At 38.2% G+C, this 23,606-nt stretch overlaps 3 protein-coding genes across 7 annotated transcripts; 1 reads left to right on the top strand and 2 right to left on the bottom strand.

Annotated features, from left to right (window-relative positions):
* Positions 1-48: 48 nt before the first annotated feature.
* Positions 49-5,582, top strand: LOC5508019 (30S ribosomal protein S18). Of its 5 annotated transcripts, none has more exons than XR_007312210.1 (6): positions 49-298; positions 580-674; positions 2,050-2,113; positions 2,950-3,009; positions 4,563-4,762; positions 5,387-5,435. XR_007312210.1 is itself a non-coding variant. In XM_032376760.2 (5 exons), the coding sequence occupies exons 1-5, from the start codon at positions 88-90 to the stop codon at positions 4,616-4,618; spliced, it is 486 nt and encodes a 161-aa protein (XP_032232651.1). In that variant the 5' UTR covers positions 49-87; the 3' UTR covers positions 4,619-5,435. The 5 variants fall into 5 exon arrangements, 3 of the variants coding, with proteins under 3 accessions (XP_032232651.1, XP_032232652.1, XP_032232650.1); XR_007312211.1 differs by adding an exon at positions 4,183-4,254 and having other exon boundaries at positions 50-298; positions 4,563-5,435; XM_032376760.2 differs by having other exon boundaries at positions 4,563-5,435.
* Positions 5,583-5,947: 365 nt separating this feature from the next.
* Positions 5,948-8,177, bottom strand: LOC5508009. Its single transcript, XM_001628580.3, has one exon. It carries the CDS (start codon positions 7,374-7,376, stop codon positions 6,405-6,407), a length of 972 nt encoding a protein of 323 aa, XP_001628630.1. The 5' UTR covers positions 7,377-8,177; the 3' UTR covers positions 5,948-6,404.
* A 402-nt stretch (positions 8,178-8,579) lies between these two features.
* Positions 8,580-14,966, bottom strand: LOC5508020 (lactadherin). The gene is made up of 5 exons (XM_001628581.3): positions 14,810-14,966; positions 10,964-11,241; positions 10,179-10,263; positions 9,555-9,874; positions 8,580-9,435 (listed from the first exon to the last, which is right to left on the bottom strand). The coding sequence occupies exons 1-5, from the start codon at positions 14,865-14,867 to the stop codon at positions 9,295-9,297; spliced, it is 882 nt and encodes a 293-aa protein (XP_001628631.3). The 5' UTR covers positions 14,868-14,966; the 3' UTR covers positions 8,580-9,294.
* Positions 14,967-23,606: the final 8,640 nt, after the last annotated feature.

The raw sequence follows: 23,606 nt of genomic DNA, 5'->3' as shown, positions 1-23,606 counted from the left end.
GCCCGGAAACGCGTGAATCTGTCAAGCCTGTTTGGTATACCTGTTTAGACAGGAGTCCCGAGTATTACCACACCACGAACTTTCAAGATGGCGGCAACCTTGTTCAGAGGCTTTCGGCACTTCGGAAGACTGGTGCAAATAAAGCCGTGTACCAACAATGTTACTTCGAAAACGAGCATACGAAGCTTAGTATATATACGTGGGATTACAAGTATAGACAAATCTAGTGTCTTACATGCAAGGGGCCAGGACGATTCTTATCACAAGAGAAATGTGCATGTTGGAGGCCATGCGTACGGTGAGATAGCTAACCCCGCTTTGATTAGTCCCCTTTTTTTTGCCATTATAGCCAAATTAGTTGCTGCGTGGTCTCCCAGAATCTAAAATTCTTTTCTTCGTTTTGAAATAACGCGAAGTCAAAACAAACAATAAAAACCAGAAAAGCTTTCCTTACTGCTTGAGTCTGACACTATCCCCAAACGAGACAAGGATTTTGGATTCGTCGAGTTCGCGCAACAACGACTTTTGCTGTAATGTAGCTCTTATGTTTATTCTGGTCTATCCGAATTATTCTTGCAGCGATCAAGGCATCGGAACTCTCCAAAGATAATGCTATTGTAAAAGATTCAGTCGGATGCCCTATTTGTAGCAGAAATATTATTTTCTCTTATAAGGTAAGTTGACTTACTGCACACTTTTTGAATTTGTGTTATGTGCACTACAGCTGTTCTGCAAATAAGTGATCTTGGAAAACTTTTATTTTGGAGAGTCCTGCAGCTTTAGTTATGTATTTACTTGCGATATTCACAAGATTGTTGTTCTTTTGTTGTCATTACGTAATCATGATTAGAAATCATTATTTATTGGCTTTGTATTGTTGTGTCTTTCACTTGACGCTTTCCAGCAAACTTATAAGTTTCTACTTTGTACGAGGGTTAATTTCAACCCATTAGTTGATTAGTTAGAATGTCCTGATCAATTTGTAAATTGTAATTAGTAGTTTTCAAGCCCCCTGTTAACAGGGCTTCTAGAATTACGGCTTAATCCACAAATTTCCGCGTAATCCCGCGTAATTTGGCTAATTTTGAAAGACAAAACGTTTAATTGCACAGCTGATGTGTTCTTTTAGGGTTCTTACCTCTATTTCTCGTAAAAAAAGAGAGATATTCTTCTTAAGAGTGCGATATTTCGAACTGAATTTTGAAAACAGATAAAATGACTAGGAGTTCTTTGCTAAACCGCGAAGGCCTAGGACTAATAATAAAATACCTTTTTTAATTTTCCTGCAAAAATAATAACCTTTTCAAGTTATTTCATGCTTTCCTTCGGTACAAAATGTAGTTTGGGCGTAACAGATGATATTCCATGTAATTTAGCGCGTAATTTTGATTTTTAAAGGAAAATGTATTGCAAAATCCCACGTAATTTGGCGCGTAATGATTGATTTTCCGCGTAATTTAGCGAAGAGTCCAGTCTAATTTTGAGTTTTTTTCTGCGTAATTCCAAAAGCCCTGTGTTAATAAATGATTTGCTTGCTGGCTCTCCTCCTAATTCATTGTCAACTTGTTATTTAGAAAATAAATGTTTTCTATTCGGTTGAGTGCAGCGAATTAGAATAGAATTGGAGAGTCCTGCAGCCCCAGGGTCCCCTCCCCCATTACTTTTAGGAGAGCCCCATAGCGTGTGTGCATGGTAATCATATGAGATATATAGGGACCTATGCCATATGCTTCCCCTTTCTAATTGATGGAGAGTTGACTACCCTGCAAGTTTTGTAGAGGATACGAAATGATCCAAGATCCCGAACAACCCAGGACCCTAAACAATCTCCAAAATTTCCCCATTTGATCACTGAGCCTGAAACGATCCCCAGGACCCTAAATAATCTCCAAAATTTTCCCATTTGATCCCTGAGCCTGAAATGAGTCCCCAAAATGAACTCCAAGTATCAGGAAATGTACATTGACTCAAATTTTCAATATTTGACTGTAGGGAAAATAGAGCAAAATATATTGCAAATCTATTTATTATAAATCCCACTCTCTGCAGGATGTGCTGTTTCTCTCTCAGTTCCTGTCTCCTGAAGGGAACTTACTAAACAGAAGGCAGACAGGTAAAGGGATATGAACAATTTCCTTTCATATCTACTATACTTTTCTGTGTAACTAGAAAAAGTACAGACAAGCTGTAGAATAACTTTAGTAGTCTGACTAGAAAAACTACAGACAAGCTGTAGAATACAGGGCTTCTGGGATTACGCTCTTGTGTGGAAGCACGTTATTTGGCTTTTTCCGCATAATCCGCGTAATCCACAAATTTCTGCGTAATCCCGCATAATTTTTTTAATATTTCCAACTGAATTGCGAAAACAAATAAAATGACTAGGTGTTCTTTGCTAAACCACGAAGGCCTATTACTAATAATGAAATACCTTTTTTAATTGGCTGGTGGCTAGGAGCCAATGAAAACTTGCCTAAGATATTTTCACGCAAAAAAAAATAACCTTTTCAAGTTGCTTCCTTCGGTACAAAATGTAGTTTGGGCGTAACAGTTGATATTGCGTGTAATTTAGCGCGTAATTCAGTAAAAAATCTCACAAAATTTTGATTTTTAAAGAAAAATGTATTTCAAAATTCCGCGTAATTTAGCACGTAATGATTGATTTTCTGCGTAATTTAGCAAAGAATCCTGCGTAATTTTGAGTCTTTTTCCGCATAATTCCAGAAGCCCTGTAGAATACTTAGGTGGTCTGCATAGGTGTGGTGGAATCAGGAAGAGTGTTAGCCCTTTGTCAGAGAGCAAAAGACATGAAACAACTAAAACTCAAAACATCAGCAAAACTACTTTGTTTTCACAGAAGCATTAAACATATCAACCATGTGCTGATTTATGTCCCTGATATTACTGTCTCTCCTGTAATTTTACTTCCATGTACATTTTGGATTCTAGGTGTGTGTAAGAAACAGCAGCTGAAATTAGAAAATGCAATCAAACTCTCAAGGAGACTTGGTAAGCACTGTTAACTGTTTTCTACACTTTTGGCAATTCAAAAGAGAAAAGCAAAGGAGTGCAAAGGTGGTACCAGCAATTTTTTTTTCACAGTGAAATGAACATGTAAGATAAAAAAATTGCAAATTTAGTAGGGTCTGGTGGATGTTGTACCCTTGGTAAATCTAGAGATTCAGGTGCTCTGGGGTCTGTTTCTCAAAACTCCTGGTAATTTATGGGCCTGTAAAACTTATCGGGAGGGTTTACGGGGAAGTTTATCGGGTTTGAGAGAGTGTTTATCAAAACCCCTGGAAACTTCCCGAATTTTTCGGGTCTGGTAACTAATGCGTAAACTGAATGATTCTAGAATATCAAGAAAACCATTCAATTGCGAAAAACACACGAGTTATTGGAGGGGCTTCTGTGTCACTCGATCGTCGGATGGTCGGGTTGATCATCTGTAAACTTTTTGTGGTCTTTCTGTACTTTAGCAACACAGTGATCCTTAGATCATATGTATACTTCCGGTGTTCAACTTCTGGTTAAAGCCTATAAAAGGGCTGAGTCATCAACCTGTGACCACTACTGTCACTCCTTGCGGTATGACCGTAAAGTATGTATAAGCTGGTTTCTTCAGAAAAGTCTTCCATGTGGGTTGAGCATGCACATGTGCCCTTGTCACCTGCATCAATTGATCTTCTTCAGTTCAGTCCAATTCAAGCTGTTAGTTTGCAAACAAAACAAGTAAAAGCTTTTTATTATCTTTGTTTTAATACTTGCCGATTCCTGTCTCTGGGTTTTTGCATTTTTTGTTTTTTAATTTATGCTTAAAGAGCGACTAGCCAAACTGCGACTTTAAAGTCCGAGAAACACAAGGGAAAAGCCTGCAGGGTAATGAAAAAAAGCCTCTGCTAGAAGGACAAAATTGATAGGAAGTTAATTTTTCACAATTCTTCCCAATCAGCTAAACTAACTATCAAACAAAACTCATACAAACACGGCCCTCACGTATTCATCGAATAAGGATTTTGCACTATTCTAGAATGTTAACATGCATAAAAATACATTGTATGACAGTAGCGTGATCAATTATTGCGGGTATTTTATTTTGATTCCGTAAAGAATATGCTGAAATTTGACATGCTAGCTAAAACTTTTCGAACGTTACGATACAAATAGCATTAAAAATTTTAGTTACAGCTTGATTCAGCAATTCACACGTTAGACCAGCGGTGCAGACACTTGACTCGGACCGCAGCGACCCAGGTTTGATTCCCACTGATGGCATTTTTTTTTAATTTTAATAATAATAATAATGATAATGATAATGATGATGTGTTCTATCTTTTACGCACACAAGAAAATAACTAGAAAAACATTTGCATTCACGAGTTGGCTCACAGAGCCTTTGATTTTTGCTTTTATTAATAATTTATCACGCGACAGGGGAAAGAAAGGCACATCATAGGTATAAACCTCATGTGATCATTTTGGTTTAGTTGATTTTGTCTGGTTTGTAATGTCATGTTCTTTTGCAAAGAGGAAAATATCTTCTTTATTGCTTCTCTCCACAGATATGCAGCAACAATTAGCCTTTGGGGAAGTCCAGAGTTGTTTTGTTTACTGTTAAAAGGAAAATAAGTAATATAGTGTTTACATACATGTTTTTGAGTAGTTTGCGCATTTGATAGGTTCTGTGCCGCCTGCCTGGCAAAAAAGCTGCAACAGCAGCCATTTTGTTTGTGATTAGATGCTGTGTGCTTTTTCTTTACAGGTATGTTTACGGGACCTCAAGATCTCACGTAAAGTAGAGGCAATTTATCGGGAAAGTTTATGTGCCTGTAAATTATTGGGAGTTTTGAGAAACACCATTTATATATCGGGAAGTCTTAACTGGTTGGTTTAGGGGCCTGATTAGTTACAGGGAGTTTTAAGAAACGGGCCCCTTGCCCAATTCATTCAAATCTATGGCAAAATGTCTAAACTCTCTTCTTGGGTTGCAAGGGAAATAGTTATATAGCCCTATTCATATCTTTTTATGCATTGTTAGTGCCCAGAATAAGCTCGAGGCCCATAAAACAGTACAGTGTTTATTTCTATGGGATGCTACCTGCTGAGATAGGAATTTTTTGACAGTGTGAGTCATTTTTTTATTGAATCAAACCCAACTTCAGCGAAAAGCTAGATCGGCTTCTGTTCCCAACCACCCTTTGCTGGGTGTGGTCACACTTCTGCATGGATGTTACTAGTTTAAAGTAGAAATCATAATTGAATGATGGACTTCACAGGTTTTGTCATATGCATGTATATTCAATAGTACAATTGAATGATAGACTTCACAGGTGTTGTCATGCATGGATATTTAATAGTATAATTGAGTTGTGGACTTCACTTTCAGGACTTCTACCTAAGTGTGGTCCAATAAAAGATGACCAACAAGCTATTGACAAGAAAGCGAGCACTGGTTAGAAGAATGTTTCCCAGGGGCAGTGCTTTGATACAAGTATGACAGGCGGGGGTTGGTATGACTGGCTCTGTTGCGCCCTCATCCTATCATTACCTGTGTACCTCCAGCCCCCCACAATCCCATCCCTTAGGGGATGCATACCTCCAGCCCCCCCCCCCCCCCCCCCCCCACACACACACACACACACAATCCCATCCCTTAGGGGATGCTAGCTCTGTCAACATATTAAAATGCAAAATAACACTGACTGTCAATGAACTGTAAATAGAACATGGACTGATATAAACTAAAAAGGAAACGTGTAGTAGGGGCTTTTCAGATTTTCAAAATATAAATGTATTATGCATTCTCATTGACAATGTTTGAATTAAAAGTTGGGTAGTAATATTACATAGTGTAGCAAGTTTCCTTTGTTGTGGTTGGTTGAGATAAGTGCGCAAACAGTAAAAAAGTATCTTTGCAGACAGCTTCACTTTTAATTTTTTTTTCTTGCTAATTTTTTTCCCTACCTTCTCCTATTTTGCTATTTTTTACATATTCTCGAAATGAATCCGAATCACTGTGATTTTAAAAACTGAAGTTTATTTTTAAAAACTATCTGTTTACGTTAAATGTTTCAATTTTCAATTTGCTATTTCTTAATTGGCACCCTTCACACCTCTGCGTTATTTTCATACACACATATTTGTACCCTGGTTCCAGAGCCTCGAACGTCTCTCCATTTAGTGGCCATCGTCTCAACCTGGCTGGCCACTAAATAGAAAGACGTTCGAGGCTCTGGAACCAAGGTAACATATTTGTAGAAAGCAGCTACAAGTTTTAAAACTATTTCCTAACTTTAGACACACAGCCACCAAACAGAGGGGATGTAGACACGATGTCTTTACGCCATATCTATACCACATTTATTTGAAAAGATAGGCTGTTGAAAAATCATCTCAATCTCTTTTTATTTCTCATTTTCCTGCAAGGGTGAATTTGTAGAGTTATCCATTAGTACGTTTGGTAGGTACACGTGTATTGTAAGCCTTCGTCCATACTCTTCCTTCTCTATCGAGTGTGTCGCTGAAGGGACCCCCGTCTTTTTCACTTGGGCAGTGCTCTGTTTTGACATCGCGTGTCTGGCCCATGGGACAAAAGGACTTTCTTTACCAGAAATGCCGTGTCGATATTTCTCCCTAAATTTGCGAAGAAGTTCAATGTCTTCCTCGTCAAAACCGCAATTTGGCTCTCTAGTTTTCAAATTCAAACCAAATTCACTTTCTAATAGACTCAGGCTGGTAGGATTCACTTCGAAGCGAACTGGTTTTGATTTACCGCCGAGAAGAATAAAAATTTCATCGTCGTTCCAGTTTTGGTGGATGTTGAATCCTTTGCTTGTTTTAAAGGGAAAGTTCCTGCACTTTGCTTGTGTTCTATTCACCGTTTCGTGTCTGGATTTCAACTTCTTTAAAGAAGAGTACAGCTTGTTCAAGGTAATGGCATGCCTTGGGGGCGCCGGTTGCTTAGTACCCCTTTGACCAGTAACGTCCACGTCCATAGAAATCTCGCTCACTGAGTTACCCATAAGTCGCTGGCCTGTACAGTACATATCCGAAAGCGGGGACTTAAGAATTCTTTTCTTCAACCGATAATTATCAATGTTTGCCGTAAATGATTTGTCAACATTGTTTGGTTGGTCCGTTTCCAGCACTAACCCGCCGTGTATCTGGTCGTTAGTAGCAGGTCTGTTGCTTACTGCAGGCGGCAGAGGATTCTTTAGGGGCGATGCCTTGCCATGATGCCAAAGTGTTTTTTCTTTCGTGGATGTAGATTCTCTGTTTTCTTGAATTGAATTCGTTCTGTTGAGCGTCGGCTGGCTCCTTGGATACGGTACTTTATTCGGAGACATCTGAGGGCTTGCTTTCAAACGTACATCCATTTTACGGCGTGATAAACTTCATTTCATCGAGGGTAATCGTTTGGTATGCGATATGTTTCTTGCGCGAGTTAAAACAGTGAAAAATTTAGGTCGGTGTTAACTATGTACTTAAGCAATCATTTTTGTGTTGTATTTGTATTAATTGCTCGTTTTCACGAGGTCTATGCATAACAATAGAGCTCTCAGAGACGCTTTGGTCCCCAGAGACTTGATCATCTTAATAACTGCACACGTATTATTGTTATTTTTGACTCCCTACAGTTACCAGCTTTTATTGTTTTTCTTTCTAATACACATTTTTCTGAGATAATTAACTTTTTAATTGATTTAACTACTAACAGTTATCGAAAGGACGCTTCTTATAAACGGAATTTAAACCAGTAATTGACAATTGCTTTGTTTACTTTTGAACTGAATTTTGATCGTGAATTCGAGCTTTCGCTAAATGTCACATGGTAAACCTTTTTTTTGTTTCTTGTCATAGTTTATCTATCTTAAAAAATCAGCAAGCAAAATCGCACGTATAAATAGAACCTGGAGCTGGATTTCCAGCTCGTTTCTGTGAGCCAGCGATCCGATATGACATCTAGCGACGGGAATGAGCATGAAAATTTAGTCTAAAATATCAAATGAGCATTTTTTTACACACGATTATTGTGATTATTACTTAAGCACGACTGGACTGTGCCAATATATGATTTTTGAAAGGTTTGTCATAACACAAAAACAACCTGAAAAGGCAGCGGCATACTGTGATATCTTGCTTATACACCCCCCTCTCCCCCCAATTTAGATGCATTTAGAATAAGCATACGCATGATCGGGTATGGGACAAAAAAAATAATACTCAGAATTCAAACAATTCAGTACTCAGGCTGGGGAATAAATAGACAAGTTTTAATATGAGAGTTTAGACTGTGTGATAGCACGGGTGGCCTAGTGTGTTAGCTCGTCGGCCTCTCAACGCTGTGGGCCTGGCTCAAACTGGGGATTTTTCCGGGTTCCTGCCTTGATTCGAATTTGTGTCACAAGTGAGTTGAAGTTATTCTCCCGTGTTTCCAGTCTTCTCGGATAAGGCCGATAAGGATACTAAACCGGAGGTCCCGTCTCTTCAAGCTGCACTACACTAACCTGAACCGAAAGGACGTAAAAGTTTAATATGTTACCCTCGATAAACAAAGACAAAGATTAAAAAATAAATAATGGCATAAGGGAAAAAACATGTTTTTTCTTTTATGTCGTTATCTCCACGTTATTATGCCGACGTTATTGCCATAAGTCGCACCCTTCACACTTGAAAATAAGGACATAAGAATGCGTGCGCCTATCTTGTTATGTCATTATATTGCCAGTGTGCATCATAAATATGTCTAACATTGTAACTATAAAGCAGTTGATTGCAGTGGCTCTGAAGGCCGACATGCATTGCGCACCTAGCTTGGTAAGGCCGACATGCATTGCGCACCTAGCTTGGTAAGGCCGTCATGCATTGCGCACCTAGCTTGGGAAGGCCGTCATGCATTGCGCTCCTAGCTTGGTAAGGCCGACATGCTTTGCGCATCTAGATTAGTAAGGCCATCATGCATTGCATACCCATTTTGGGCAAGCCGTTATGCCCTATTTCGTTAATCCACCGTGCAGCTAGTTTAGGTAGGGTTGAACTCCTTTTCCCTACCCGAGAAAGCTCAATAAACATCGACTCGAGTATACTTATTATTGTGTCTTGGTAATCACGTGCAAATATATAACAGAGCAAATAATTCATCAGATAAGTAAGCTCAAAAGAAGTCCGGACAAGGCATCCGTACCTTTTCTTATTCCTAGTGCTATATTTATCAGGTGACAAATAATGTTCCAAGCATGCAACATGGTGTTCTTGTCTGCACTGGGGTTCTATAAGCGAGCTGGACACTAATTACTAACGGGTTCCGTAAACTTCAACACGGCCTCCAGCGTAGTCGGCCCAAGCAATTGGCAAGAACCTCACATATTGAGCACTTGGCTTGTTTGATAGAAAGTTCTTTACCACGGTGGGCTTGTCTTTGTTTCCAGGAAAAACCTACGTGAAGCCAGGCAAACAAAAAAAATCGAATTACATCAATTCGGATTCCAACTTGAAGATTTAAATAGCCCTAAAATATATACAAGATCTGAATATATCCCTAAAGTATCCTTTACCTTGTCTGCGCCATTTTCCTGGTAGATTTCCCAGCCAGCCCCATCTGTTGAGAGAGACAGCTTGTATTGTGTGATCCAAGTATCATAGGTCGGATCAGTCCCCCCTTGTGTTGCCACCGCACAGATCGTGTACTTCGACAGCAAATCTACTTGGAGCCATGCGCCGTGAGCATTCGACGCACTAGAGGGTACCCAGTAATGTTGACCATTCAAGCGAGCAAAGTGGGCGAGCCGCTTATCGTTGGAAAAAGACGACGCCGTGAAACTGGAGTCCGGGATGATGTGACTATCATGGAGTCCGACCGCCGTGAAGCCGCAACCTTAAAAAAAGGAATACAGGGCCTTAACAATATTTTCTTAATGTTTCTGTGAGTAGTTGGATGATAGATAATGTCTTTATGTTTTAAGTTGTGGGAGTAAGATAGAATAAAATAGAGAAGGAGAAGGAAGAAGTGGAAAATTTAAAGGAGCAAAATGAATGAAGGGAAGAACACATGAAAAAGTAGAAGATGAATATAAACAGAAGATGAACAAAGAACAGACAAGAAGGAGATGCAAAAAGGAGACAAAGAAGAAGTAGAAAAAGAAAAATAAGTGCTTCCGCGGACAGTCAGTGCTTCTTACCTTTAATGCACGAGTATGTGTCGTCTTTGTTGAAGTCAGGCTTACAGTTATAGCCCTCTTGGCATGGGTTGGATATACACGGGTTCTATACAAATATAAAGCAGTTATAAAGCAACCACGGCTTGAACATATACGGGTTCTAAAGACTAATATTAGGTTGTCATAAAGCAGCAAAGGGTTGGATATACACAGGCACTAGACAAATATTAGGTAGTCATAAAGAAGAAATGGGTTGGATATACACAGGCTTTAGACAAATATTAGGTAGTCATAAAGAAGAAATGGGTTGGATATACACAGGTTCTATCCAAGCACTCGCCAGACCAACCTATAAGAAATGTCTAAGCTATTCGCACTATATACTTAATATGTCCGAAGTGATTGGGGGAGGGAGTTAGATGGCCCTCCCTGTGCCCAGCCTATTGCAACATCTTCTCGATGTCTTCCATGGCCTAGAGCGAGAAGGGCAATATAAAAGTAGTAAAAAAAAGTAGTAAAGAATTCTAATTTTTGGAATGGAGGGCCATTCGATAGACCTTTCATTCAAAGGAGACCAGCCTCGCCTTCATGTCATGCCCCCGTCTAATACGGACACATACACAACATAAAACACACAAGTCATGCATTCTTATCGGCAAAAACGAGCGGGGGATACTGTCAATCGCATATGGTTAATAAAAAAAACACTTCTTACGCTGATCAATAGAAGCTTTCTATCAAATAAACCGTTGTATTTTCAAAAGTAACAACAAAGGAGTGGTTCATCGCATTTTTTTTAAGCTCACCATAAAGCTGCAGTATCTGTAGCCAGCTCTGGGAACCAACTTGTCTTCAACCACGTGATCAACAGCGTTCAGCTCGCATGGTAATGTCAGTCCGTCATCTGATACCGGGCCTTCGTTGTATGACATACACAGAGCCTCGTGGTAACATTCCGTCATGCAGGAATCCTCCCTTTGAGTGGGGACTTCCTTAGCGACAATTCTTTCGCTGGTGTTCAGCGACATGTTTGGGATGCAATCATTTCTGCGCAGCATTCGGCATGGTGGCACTGATGACAGTGCTATTGGGCAAAAGCATCAACAGCAATAAATAGAATGCCTCGATGCGTAACTGTTAAATAACGCGCAATTGTTTACAAAAACAATTCAACAACTACACAACAGCGAATCTTTGTTATTCCTTTACGAAAAATAGCGTTCCCAGGGTGCAATTCCAAGGGTTAATACCACTATCCAGTCAGCTATCCGTACTCCCGAAGGGTGGGGAGGGGGGGGGGCACTCCAGAAAAGTAGACTGGGGTGATCCTCCCATCTTTTAGAGTATAAAGTTTCGACAAACTGCTATCCCCCGGGGGCTTTTTAAGTATTTTTCTAATTCTGCTATCTCTTAGGGTATAAATTTCGACCAACTGCTGTTCCTAAGGGGGTGTTAAACGGTTCTTCCCATTCTGCCACCTCATAGAGTTAAAAAGTTCCTTCGATCAAACCCAATTTGCTACATCTTTGGGGTAAGAATTTCTGTTGACCACGCCCAAAGTGCTATCCCTCAAGGTTAAAATTGATTTTGCCGCCGATTACCCCCATCAGTTTTCGTCGGAGTACCCCCCCCCTTCTTGGGATCCTTACATTTGTCATGAAAGTTCGTATAAAAAATAGTCTTTGTGCAAACTATTGGAAATGCCCTTGTGCTACTTGTGTTTGGCATTTATTATCAAACTTTGTTAATGATTTTATATTATTCTTTATATAGAAATTATTGACAAAAAGGTTTTCTACGAGAGTTTTGACAAAGCTCGTTACAGTTTCTCAGGCGTGCGCAGTAGCGACATCAATACAGTCTCCAAATATTTAATTAAGGTTGACGCAACCATGACGCAACACATCAAAGTTAATGTTTTGAATTTATTAACCTTTTTCTATTTATATAGTCCCGGAATATTCAATTAAACTCAACTACGAATCAAAGGAAACTGTTTTTGATTATGTGAAATTTTTTTTAACCTTGATTCCAGTCATAAGTTATTTGTATTATTTAATAACGAGTTATGGATGTTCAATGTATGAGTTTTGGGGCCAATTTGTTGAAATGTTGAAATATTAATAATGTAGCGAAAGCTTGGAATTATGAGGAAAATGTATGAATCAAGTCAATGCCAAACAACTGTAAAAAGTCAAATTTTGACCAAACGTTTTTTTGGCGAAATTGCTCCAAAAATAAATAAAAGTGTGACTTTGAAAAATAATTCCCTGATTCTCGCATACTTTGGCTGTATTTCAAGCAACTCTTTATGATAGAGCGTTACAAAAACTTCACAAAATTGTGATTAGGTATTTGGTATTATGTTAATAAAGGTATTTGTTAATAAATGTATTTGTTAATAAAGCGCGGTATTATGCAATCAATTATTGATGGCTAAAGCTAAACCTTAACCTTGATAAGCTTAGGATCTTATCTTCTTTTAAGAAAAAAAATCGAGCGAATTTTGATTCTTTGCTAATTTCAAAAATGGGACGCTTTGCCTTATCGGCGCTTATTTGATCTCGAGAGCAATTTTAATCATTTGCAGTAGTTGGATACCCTCTCATCCCGGATTCAATTTGACCACTGTATGAGGTAAACGACGTGTCTGCGGGGAAAAAAAATATTGTCGCGCCGCAATTTTCACTACATGTACAAACTATATATCAAATAAAAGATAAAAATCGAATTATCTCATGCAAGTTTTATTTTTGCAATAGCTAATTCCGTGTTTAAGTTTTGAGGCCTCAAACTGAAAAGTACGGAGTTTACTCTAGAGCGTAATGCACCTTCGCGTTATTGCGCATGCACTTGCACGTAGTTGCATCTCAAAGACAGATCTACCAAAGTGTGTGAGGACTTTTTGTAATTTGACACTGTCAACAAAATATCACGAATCAAAGTTGGAACTCTCATTTCTGCCTAAATTTGGACACGAAAAGTGCCTTAAAAGCGATCTTCAGTCGAAAAATAAAAAATTCCTTACACACTTTATGACATAGCATAATTATCTATCAGATCCCGGAAATTTGAAGGCGATATCTTAAAGGCCCATAAGCAACCAAGCCTACATCAGATCGAGGCTCTATTTTGGCGCTGCGCTAAAATAGAAAGTCTACAAATTGTTTCAAACTTTTAAGAAACCTCTTCTATCGTTGTTAAAATCGCGTTAAAATCGTCGATATGCGGCTCAAAGTTTTAAATTGTTATTACTTTATCGTTTTACAAAAATACCTGGCAAATAATTCTAAGATTTATTTAATGCTGGCATTTATGCGATGTCATATGAAAGCGGTTTTACCACCTCGGGCCGAAGGCCGAAGGTTACGTAAAATTGAAGTATGTAAAAAGGTTCGTGAAACTTGTATTTATCACTCACTGACGTCCACGAACAATGCAGAATTCGTTTTTACATTTTATGAGTATATTAAACACAAGATAAGAACAATCTTCGCTTTAGTCCTTCGCTTTTTTTGCGTTCGTTTCGATGCCAGTATCTTGCCTTATAGGGAATCTTGCACGCATGGCGTGATAACAATTACAACGACTACAAAGGAATTTGGGTTTAGTTTTCCTGGATGTCACAGACTCTGAGCCACTCATTCACATATAGAGGGAATGAAAGTAGCAGGTTCGATTCAAAAGTGAACCTCGATGCAACCCTGAAAATGCAAGAGGAACAAACAAAATGTAGAAGTTTTGCCGTGAGTCGAATTTGCAGATCATAGCAATAAAATATATACTTCCTATGTGTTTGGCATATATTCTCCTCGACTTCTCGCTTTGTGGTTATTAACCTAGAGTTTTAATTACAAGTTATAGTACTTATCTGATAAAACAAATAACAGATTCGAGTTTGAGTGATCGTGTGGAATAAACCAACATCTTTCCCGATAACATCAATCTTTATTTGTCAATGATCCTTATCCTTAAGCACGCATTGCTTGGTCGTTTCTTCCTTACACGTTATGTTCTTGTTTTCCTAAATACTGTGGAAACAGTGGCTGAAAAGCTTTCTTCCCCGGCGCCTCCAATCAAATCGCTCGCAAAACAATGGCGCTATCTCAAAACAACAACAATCGCTTTGGTTGCCAATGGGGCTTTAAGGTGGACGCAACACATCAAAGGAAAATTTTTTAGACCTTATTAACCTTATAAACCAGTTGTATTTGCATATGCATGCATTTGGGGGCCAATATGTTGAAATATTTATGCAGCGAAACTTTGGAATTACGAAAACACGTATAAATCAAGTCAATGCCTAACAACTGCAAAAAGCCAAATTTTGGCAAGCTATTTTGGCAAAATTGCTCCTTAAATAAATAAAAATGTGTTTTTGAAAAATAATTCCATGGTATTCAAGCAACCCTTTATGATAAGCGTTACAAAAACTTCAAATAATTTCCCTTAAAGATATTTTTTTAAGTTAAAGAAGAGTTTTTTTTATCGTTTCTGACCTTTATGTATAACTGGATAGTCATACTTTTGAGTATTGTCCTATAGTTTCGACTGTAGATTGGAATTGTACACGTCTTTTTTAAACTTCCAGAAGTTTTTTGCTTTACATTTTTTCTGGAGCGTTCGTTGTTTATCCCTTCAGGAGCACTTACCTTTGGGAACCTTTGCAACACAGAAAATGGCAAGAATGATGCAGTCAGCTATCCTCATATTACCCAAGTGGACTATGAACTAAGCTTTTCTCCGTAGAATTCGAAAGACGTCGAAAGACGACGACGAACCCATACGATGTTCGCTATGCGGATTCTACGCCTCGTTCTGGTGCTCGACAGGTGCCTCGAATTTTCCCGTGATGGATCGTAACACCACGTCTTGAGAAAATGCCGTTTTGCCGTTTGGGGTATTTTATTTAAAATTGGCGAAAATGGAGTGACATTAGCTCTATTTTAGCCGAAATCAAGGGATTTTTCTGTTATACTATAAGTAACGAATTTGAAATTTACAATATTAGACAATTTCTGCAATCACAGCCTTTGTGCAGACGTACAGATATTACACAATTTGAGCGTCGGATCCTTTTCAACATAATGGATTTCGTTACTTTTTCACATATCCGTAACTTACTCCTTTGAGAGCCCTCATTGCGTAACTGTTAAATAACGCGCAATTGCTTACAAAAACAATTCAACAACTACACAACAGCGAATCTTTGTTATTCCTTTACGAAAAATAGCGTTCCCAGGGTGCAATTCCAAGGGTTAATACCACAATCCAGTCAGCTATCCGTACTCCCGAAGGGTGGGGGGGGGGGGGGGGGGGACACTCCAGAAAAGTAGACTGGGGTGATCCTCCCATCTTTTAGAGTATAAAGTTTCGACAAACTGCTATCCCTTGGGGCCTTTTTAAGTATTTTTCTAATTCTGCTATCTCTTAGGGTATAAATTTCGACCAACTGCTGTTCCTAAGGGGGTGTTAAACGGTTCTTCCGATTCTGCCATCTCATAGAGTTAAAAGGTTACTTCGATCAAACCCAATTTGCTACATCTCTGGGGTAAGAATTTCTGTTGACCACGCCCAAAGTGCTATCCCTCAAGGTTAAAATTGATTTTGCCGCCGATTACCCCCATCTGTTTTCGTCGGAGTACCCCCCCCTCTTGGGATCCTTACATTTGTCATGAAAGTTTGTATAAAAATTAGTCTTTGTGCAAACTATTGGAAATGCCCTTGTGCTACTTGTGTTTAGTATTTATTATCAAACTTTGTTAATGATTTTATATTATTCTTTATATAGAAATTATTGACGAAAAGGTTTTCTACGAGAGTTTTGACAAAGCTCGTTACAGTTTCTCAGGCGTGCGCAGTAGCGACATCAATACAGTCTCCAAATATTTAATTAAGGTTGACGCAGCCATGACGCAACACATCGAAGGTAATGTTTTGAATTTATTAACCTTTTTCTATTTATGTAGTCCCGGAATATTCAATTAAACGCAACTACAAATCAAAGGAAACTGTTTTTGATTATGTGAAATTTTTTTAACCTTGATTCCATTCATAAGTTATTTGTATTATTTAATAACGAGTTATGGATGTTCAATGTATGAGTTTTGGGGGCCAATTTGTTGAAATGTTGAAATATTAATAATGTAGCGAAAGCTTGGAATTATGGGGAAAATGTATAAATCAAGTCAATACCAAACAACTGTAAAAAGTCAAATTTTGACCAAACGTTTTTAGGCGAAATTGCTCCAAAAATAAATAAAAATGTGACTTTGAAAAATAATTCCCTGATTCTCGCATACTTTGGCTGTATTTCAAGCAACCCTTTATGATAGAGCGTTACAAAAACTTCAAAAAATTGTGATTATGTATTTGGTATTATGCTAATAAAGGTATTTGTTAATAAAGCGCGGTATTATGCAATCAATTATTGATGGCTAAAGCTAAACCTTAACCTTGATAAGCTTAGGATCTTATCTTCTTTAAAAAAAAAAAATCGAGCGAATTTTGATTTTTTGCGAATTTCGAAAATGGGACGCTTTGCCTTATCGGCGCTTATTTGATGTCGAGAGCAATTTTAATCATTTGCAGCAGTTGGATACCCTCTCATCCCGGATTCAATTTGACCACTGTATGAGGTAAACGACGTGTCCGCGGAAAAAAAAATATTGTCGCGCCGCAATTTTCACTACATGTACAAACTATATATCAAAAAAAAGATAAAAGATCGAATTATCTCATGCAAGTTCTATTTTTGCAATAGCTAATTCCGTGTTTAAGTTTTGAGGCCTCAAACTCAAAAGTACGGAGTTTACTCTAGAGCGTAATGCACCTTCGCGTTATTGCGCATGCGCTTGCACGTAGTTGCATCTCAATGACAGGTCTACCAAAGTGTGTGAGGACTTTTTGTAATTTGACACTGTCAACAAAATATCACGAATCAAAGTTGGAACTCTCATTTCTGGCGAAATTTGGACACGAAAAGTGCCTTAAAAGCGATCTTCAGTCGATAATCGAAAATTCCTTACACCCTTTATGACATGGCATAATTAACTATCAGATCAAGAAAATTTGAAGGCGATATCTTAAAGGTCCATTAGCAATCAAGCCTACATCAGATCGAGGCTCTATTTTGGCGCTGCGCTAAAATTTTTCAGAAACCTTTTCTATCGTTGTTAAAATCGCGTTAAAATCGTCTATATGCGGCTCAAAGTTTTAAATTGTTATCACTTATCGTTTTACAAAAATACCTGGCAAATAATTCTAAGATTTATTTAATGCTGGCATTTATGCGATGTCATATGAAAGCAGTTTTACCACCTCGAGCCGAAGGCCGAAGGTTACGTGAAATTGAAGTATGTAAAAAGGTTCGTGAAACTTGTATTTATTATTCACTGAAGTCCACGAACAATGCAGAATTCGTTTTGCATTTTATGAGTATATTAAACAACCAGAGTGAAGTTAGTTCCTTATTCGCAGTTCCTTTTTCGTCTGTTTCCTTATTCGCTCAGTTCCTTATTCAAATCCGGGGGGTACTTACATGATACCTTTTAATTCGAGTTGAAACAGTATTTAGGCATAACAGTTTATTCAGAACAAGTCCAACAGCATTTTCGTCGGGTAAATTTCGATGCTTTAACGTGCTCGCTGCTAAGCGGAGCTGTGAACATGAGACTCTATCTGCTACAAAAGGTCAAATTACGCTATGCGTGCAATCGCTTTCACAAATGAATCTAGCAAAAGAGAGGAAATCTACCTCTCATCTAATAAATGTATTTGTATCTTGGGCTTTATTTCCAAACGCATTAATGTATTTAGAGGAGAAATATTCACGCTTTACTTGACTACGTACGCGTGTAGAAGGAATTTGACCTTGCTAACAAAACCACAATTTGACAGATAGTGCTTGTTGTCAATTAACACCTTGGCTACTACATAAGGCTCTGACAAAACAAATAGATTAGTGCAGTGACACGAATAGGGGACTGCTCCTTATTCAAGTTAGTTTTCGCGAATAAGGAAATGGAATCTCCCAACGTCCGATTTCGTTTTACGACTTTATCCGAATAAGGAATAGACTAAAGAGAGGGTTCTTTAGTACTTTCTAAACATTTCTCGAATAAGGAAATGGTATTTCATAACGCCTGATTTCGTTTTAACTACTTATCCGAATAAGGAATAAACTATGAAGAGGATTGTCAGTGTTTGCTCATCATTTCTCAATAAAGGAAAGGAAATTTCATAACTCCCGATTTCGCTTTAACTACTCCTTTCGAAAGAGTTCTCGAAAAAGGAAATGGTATTTCATAACTCCCGATCTAGTTTTAACTACTTATCCGAATAAGGAATAGACTAAAAAGCGGGTTTTTTATATTTTCTAAACATTTCTCGAATAAGGAAATGGTATTTCATAACGCCTGATTTCGTTTTACCTACTTATCCGAATAAGCAATAGACTAAAGAGAGGGTTCTTTAGTATTTTCTTAACATTTCTCGAAAAAGGAAATGGTATTTCATAACGCCTGATTTCGTTTTAACTACTTATCCGAATAAGGAATAGACTAAAAAGAGGGTCGTTTGTGTTTTCTAAACATTTCTCGAATAAGGAAATGGTATTTTATAACGCCTGATTTCGTTTTAACTACTTATCCGAATAAGGAATAAACTATGAAGAGGATTGTCAGTGTTTGCACGTCGTTTTTTTCCGTAAAAGGAAATGTAATTTTGTTATTACGATATATTTGAATACAGATTTGCGATATTTTTGAATAAAAGAATATGCAGGGGAGCCGCTAGAGTATCTAGTTACAAGGCCGATACACCTAAACAACAAACTATTTACCATAAGTAGTGTTTATTTACTTGTTGAGAAAGAAAGAACAGGGAGCCTTCCTATCACCGGCTTTGCTACATCTTCTGATATAACCAGAGACCATTCAAATTAAAAGCATAGAATATGTATAAATTACCTTACTGACAGCGTTAACAAGAGCACGATGATAAAGATAAGCTGGACTAGATGTCCTTGCGGCTTGGACATAGGACAATTTACTTGCTTGTATCGTGTATCATTTGCCAAAGTTCGTTAGAAAGTGTTGATCTTGGGCAACACACTGTACAGTGTTTTTATTGCAATAACATAGAATTAAACAAGACTTCAAATAATGGTCCAAACTCTGTATTTTATTATATTTACAAATACATTTATAGCACACACTAGAGCTGGGCCAGAACCGTAGCATGCCATATAAGATTGCGGATTGCGGGGGGGGGGGGGGGGGGGGGGGGGGGGGGGGGGGGGGGGGGTTGGCACAAAATTGCGGGTGGGGGGTGCACAATACAAGAAATATTAGGAAACCCAAACAAGCCGATGTTGAAAAAAAAACACGCTAACAATCTTCTTTTTACTCCATTCCTTTTTCGGTAAAAAAAAGTAGTAAAAACGAAATCAGGCGTTATGTAATGCCATTTCCTTTTTCAAGAGATGTTGAAAAAACACTGACAATCTTCTTTTTGAGTTTATTCCTTATTCGGATAAGTAAGTTAAAACGAGATCGGGAGTTATGAAATACCATTTCCTTTTTCGAGAACTCTTTCGAAATGCGTCGTTTAAGCGAAATCAGGCGTTATGAAATTTCATGTCCTTTATTGAGAAATGATGAACGAACACTGACAACCCTCTTCATAGTCTATTCCTTATTCGGATAAAGTCGTAAAACGAAATCGGACGTTGGGAGATTCCATCTCCTTATTCGCGAAAACTAACTTGAATAAGGAGCAGTCCCCTATTCGTGTCTCTGCACTAATCTATTTGTTTTGTCAGAGCCATATCTAGTAGCCAAGGTGTTAATTGAAAACAAGCACTATCTGTCAAATTGTGGTTTTGTTAGCAAGGTCAAATTCACACGACATACGTACGTAGTCAAGTAAAGCGCGAATATACTCCTCTAAACAAATTGTGAGAAAATACTAACAATCCTCTTTAAAGTAGATTCCTTATTCGAATAGATATTTAAAAAGAAATCAGGCGTTATGAAATACCATTTCCTTTTTCGAGAAATGTTTAGAAAATACTAAAGAACCCTCTCTTTAGTCTATTCCTTATTCGGATAAGTAGTAAAACGAAATAGGACGTTGGGAGATTCCATTTACTTATTCGAGAAATGTTTAGAAAGTACTAAAGAACCCTCTCTTTAGTCTATTCCTCATTCGGATAAGTCGTAAAACGAAATCGGACGTTGGGAGATTCCATTTATTTATTCGAGTAATGTTTAGAAAACATTAACGACCCTCTTTTTAGTCTATTCCTTAATCGGATAAGTAGTTAAAACGAAACCAGGCGTTATAAAATACAATTTCCTTATTCGAGAAATTTTTAGAAAGTACTGAAGAACCCTCTCTTTAGTCTATTTATTATTCGGATAAGTCGTAAAACGAAATCGGACGTTGGGAGATTCCATTTACTTTTTCGAGAAATGTTTAGAAAATACTAAAGAACCCTCTCTTTACCCGACGAAAATGCTGTTGGACTTGTTCTGAATAAACTGTTATGCCTAAATACTGTTTCAACTCGAATTAAAAGGTATCATGTAAGTACCCCCCCGGATTTGAATAAGGAAATGAGCGAATAAGGAAACAGACGAAAAAGGAACTGCGAATAAGGAACTAACTTCACTCTGGTTATTAAACACAAGATAAGAACAATCTTCGCTTTAGTCCTTCGCTTTTTTGCGTTCGTGTCGATGCCAGTATCTGCCTTATAGGGAATCGATCTTGCACGCATGTGCGTGATAACAATCACAACGACTACAGAGGAATTTGGGTTTAGTTTAGTTAGACTCTGAGCCATTCATTCACATATAGAGGGAATGAAAGTAGCAGGTCCGATTCAAAGGTGAACCTCGATGCAACCCTGAAAATGCAAGAGGAACAAACAAAATGTAGAAGTTTTGCCGTGAGTCGAATTTGCAAATCATAGCAATGAAATATATACTTCCTATGTGTTTGGCATATATTCTCCTCGACTTCTTGCTTCATGGTTATTAACCTAGAGTTTTTTAAAATTACAATTTATAGTACTTATCTGATAAAACAAATATCAGATTCGAGTTTGAGTGATTGTGTGGAAAAAACCAACATCTTTCCCGATAACATCAATCTTTATTTGTCAATGATCCTTATCCTGAAGCACGCATTGCTTGGTCGTTTCTTCCTTACACGTTATGTTCTTGTTTTCCTAAATACTGTGGAAACAGTGGCTGAAAAGCTTTCTTCACCGGCGAAAACAAGATGAAACACGCACCTCGAGTGTCGGTAGTGAATAATATGCGTATTATAATCCTCCAATCAGATCGCTCGCAAAACAATGGCGCTATCTCAAAACAACAACAATCGCTTTTGTTGCCAATGGGGCTTTAGGTGGACGCAACACATCAAAGGAAATTTTTTTAGAATTTATTAACCTTATAAACCAGTTTTATTTGCATATGCATGCATTTGGGGGCCAATATGTTAAAGTATTTATGCAGCGAAACCTTGGAATTACGAAAACAATTATAAATCAAGTCAATGCCTAACAACTGCAAAAAGCCAAATTTTGGCAAGCTATTTTGGCAAAATTGCTCCTAAAATAAATAAAAATGTGTTTTTGAAAAAGAATTCCACGGTATTCACGCAACCCTTTATGATAAGCGTTACAAAAACTTCAAATAATTTCCCTTATTAAAGAAGAGTTTTTTTTATCGTTTCTGACCTTTATGTATAACTGGATAGTCATACTATTGAGTATTGTCCTATAGTTTCGACTGTAGATTGGAATTGTACACGTCTTTTTTAAACTTTTAGAAGTTTTTTGCTTTACATTTTTTCTGGAGCGTTCGTTGTTTATCCCTTCAGGAGTACTTACCTTTGGGAACCTTTGCAACACAGAAAATGGCAAGAATGATACAGTCAGCTATCCTCATATTATCCAAGTGGACTATGAACTAAGCTTTTCTCCATAGAATTCGAAAGACGTCGAAAGACGACGACGAACCCATACGATGATCGCTATGCGGATTCCAAGCCTCGTTCTGGTGCTCGACAGGTGCCTCGAATTTTCCTGGATGGATCGTGTCTAGCTTGCGTAGCGGCTCAAGGGAAGGGGAGGGGGACTGGGGAGCTACTCAGGATGATCTGTACAGGACCCGAAATGATCGCAGGACCCGAAACGATCCCAGGACCCGAAATGATCCCAAAAAGTACACCAACTGATCCCGGGACCCGAAACGATACCGAGGAGTCCCCAGAATCAACACCATGGAATTGCGGTAATGGACAAAGGGAAAGCAGAAGAAAGCACTTCCAATTCTTGAAGCATAATTAAGGGTTGACAGCGAATCTATTTCTAAATAACATGACCTAAAAAACTTAAATTTTAATACAATACTTATATTTATTACATTGCCCCGGCGGTAAACCCATAAACAGAGTCCAAAACAAATACACAACTTTTAATTGCTACTGAAAAGAGTACAACATAAACATAGCACAGCCAAAGCACAGCCTTGCTCAGAACAACCAAACTTTTGACCTTCGAAACATTTGCAGTTCCAACACATGACTCGGACACTATAAATCTCGTTTCCGGTAAACATCACCCCTAAAAATCTATGGCCCGCCTTCCGTAAAAAAATTACGGAAATCTGTTCCGACTTCGGATTACCTTTCGAAGCGTCGGAACACCTTTCGAGGCGTCGGAATGTTGTTCCGAGACGAAACAACAATTTCGTTTGGAATATCTTTCCTGACTCCGAAATATTTTCGAAATTCCAAACTATTTCCGGAAAGTAATATCTACTCATTGCGCATGCGCAGCTTGGCTAACATATTGCATAATCAATATGAGACTAGTTCCAGTACTGCGCAGTTAAAACAGCCTTTTTGTTTTGAAAAGACGGCGTTTTACCGGCGAACTGTCACATTTTGGCGAATGCTAGAAACTAGATCAAACTTAAGGTTAAAATTTTCTTTATGGTTTTAATGCTATACAGTAAGTCAAAACAGCAACCGAAGTCAGCCTTTCGTACCTTTACTCGAACGATTAAACACTTTGATTTTGTTTGTTTTCGCCAGAACACGCGCATGCGCATACGTTATTCAGCACTGTCTATTCAAACTCACCTCTGACCGGAAATGCTTAGCGTATCGCAATACAAGACACGTGTCGCACTATTAGCTTCCTTCTACGTTCATCTGCGTTTATTCATCTGTTCATATTGTAGTCAACATTAAGCTCCATTTCAGCAAAAATGGAACAGATATTCTTGCTTGTCTTCATCTTGTTGTTGGCCTTATTTGTCACAAAGTAAGTTCTATATTAAGCTCTCAATTCAACTTTGTTTAAATGCTGCACATACATTTGGTGCTGTTCATTTGCTTTAGGCCTGGTATATCCTATAAGCCGATCTC

Source organism: Nematostella vectensis, chromosome 7 (genome assembly GCF_932526225.1).
Source record: "Nematostella vectensis chromosome 7, jaNemVect1.1, whole genome shotgun sequence".
Lineage (NCBI taxonomy): Eukaryota > Metazoa > Cnidaria > Anthozoa > Actiniaria > Edwardsiidae > Nematostella > Nematostella vectensis.
This window is presented reverse-complemented; position numbering and strand designations above follow the sequence as displayed.

Coding starts and splice junctions, on each gene's coding strand:
- LOC5508019 (XM_032376759.2), top strand. CDS start 88: ATGGCGGCAACCTTGTTCAGAGGCTTTCGGCACTTCGGAAGACTGGTG. Junction 2,114..2,949: donor ACTAAACAGAAGGCAGACAG/GTAAAGGGATAT, acceptor TTTGGATTCTAG/GTGTGTGTAAGAAACAGCAG. Junction 3,010..5,386: donor CAAACTCTCAAGGAGACTTG/GTAAGCACTGTT, acceptor CTTCACTTTCAG/GACTTCTACCTAAGTGTGGT.
- LOC5508009 (XM_001628580.3), bottom strand. CDS start 7,376: ATGGATGTACGTTTGAAAGCAAGCCCTCAGATGTCTCCGAATAAAGTA.
- LOC5508020 (XM_001628581.3), bottom strand. CDS start 14,867: ATGAGGATAGCTGACTGCATCATTCTTGCCATTTTCTGTGTTGCAAAG. Junction 11,242..14,809: donor TGTTGCAAAGGTTCCCAAAG/GTAAGTGCTCCT, acceptor TTTGCCCAATAG/CACTGTCATCAGTGCCACCA. Junction 9,436..9,554: donor AGGAAAATGGCGCAGACAAG/GTAAAGGATACT, acceptor GGCTTCACGTAG/GTTTTTCCTGGAAACAAAGA.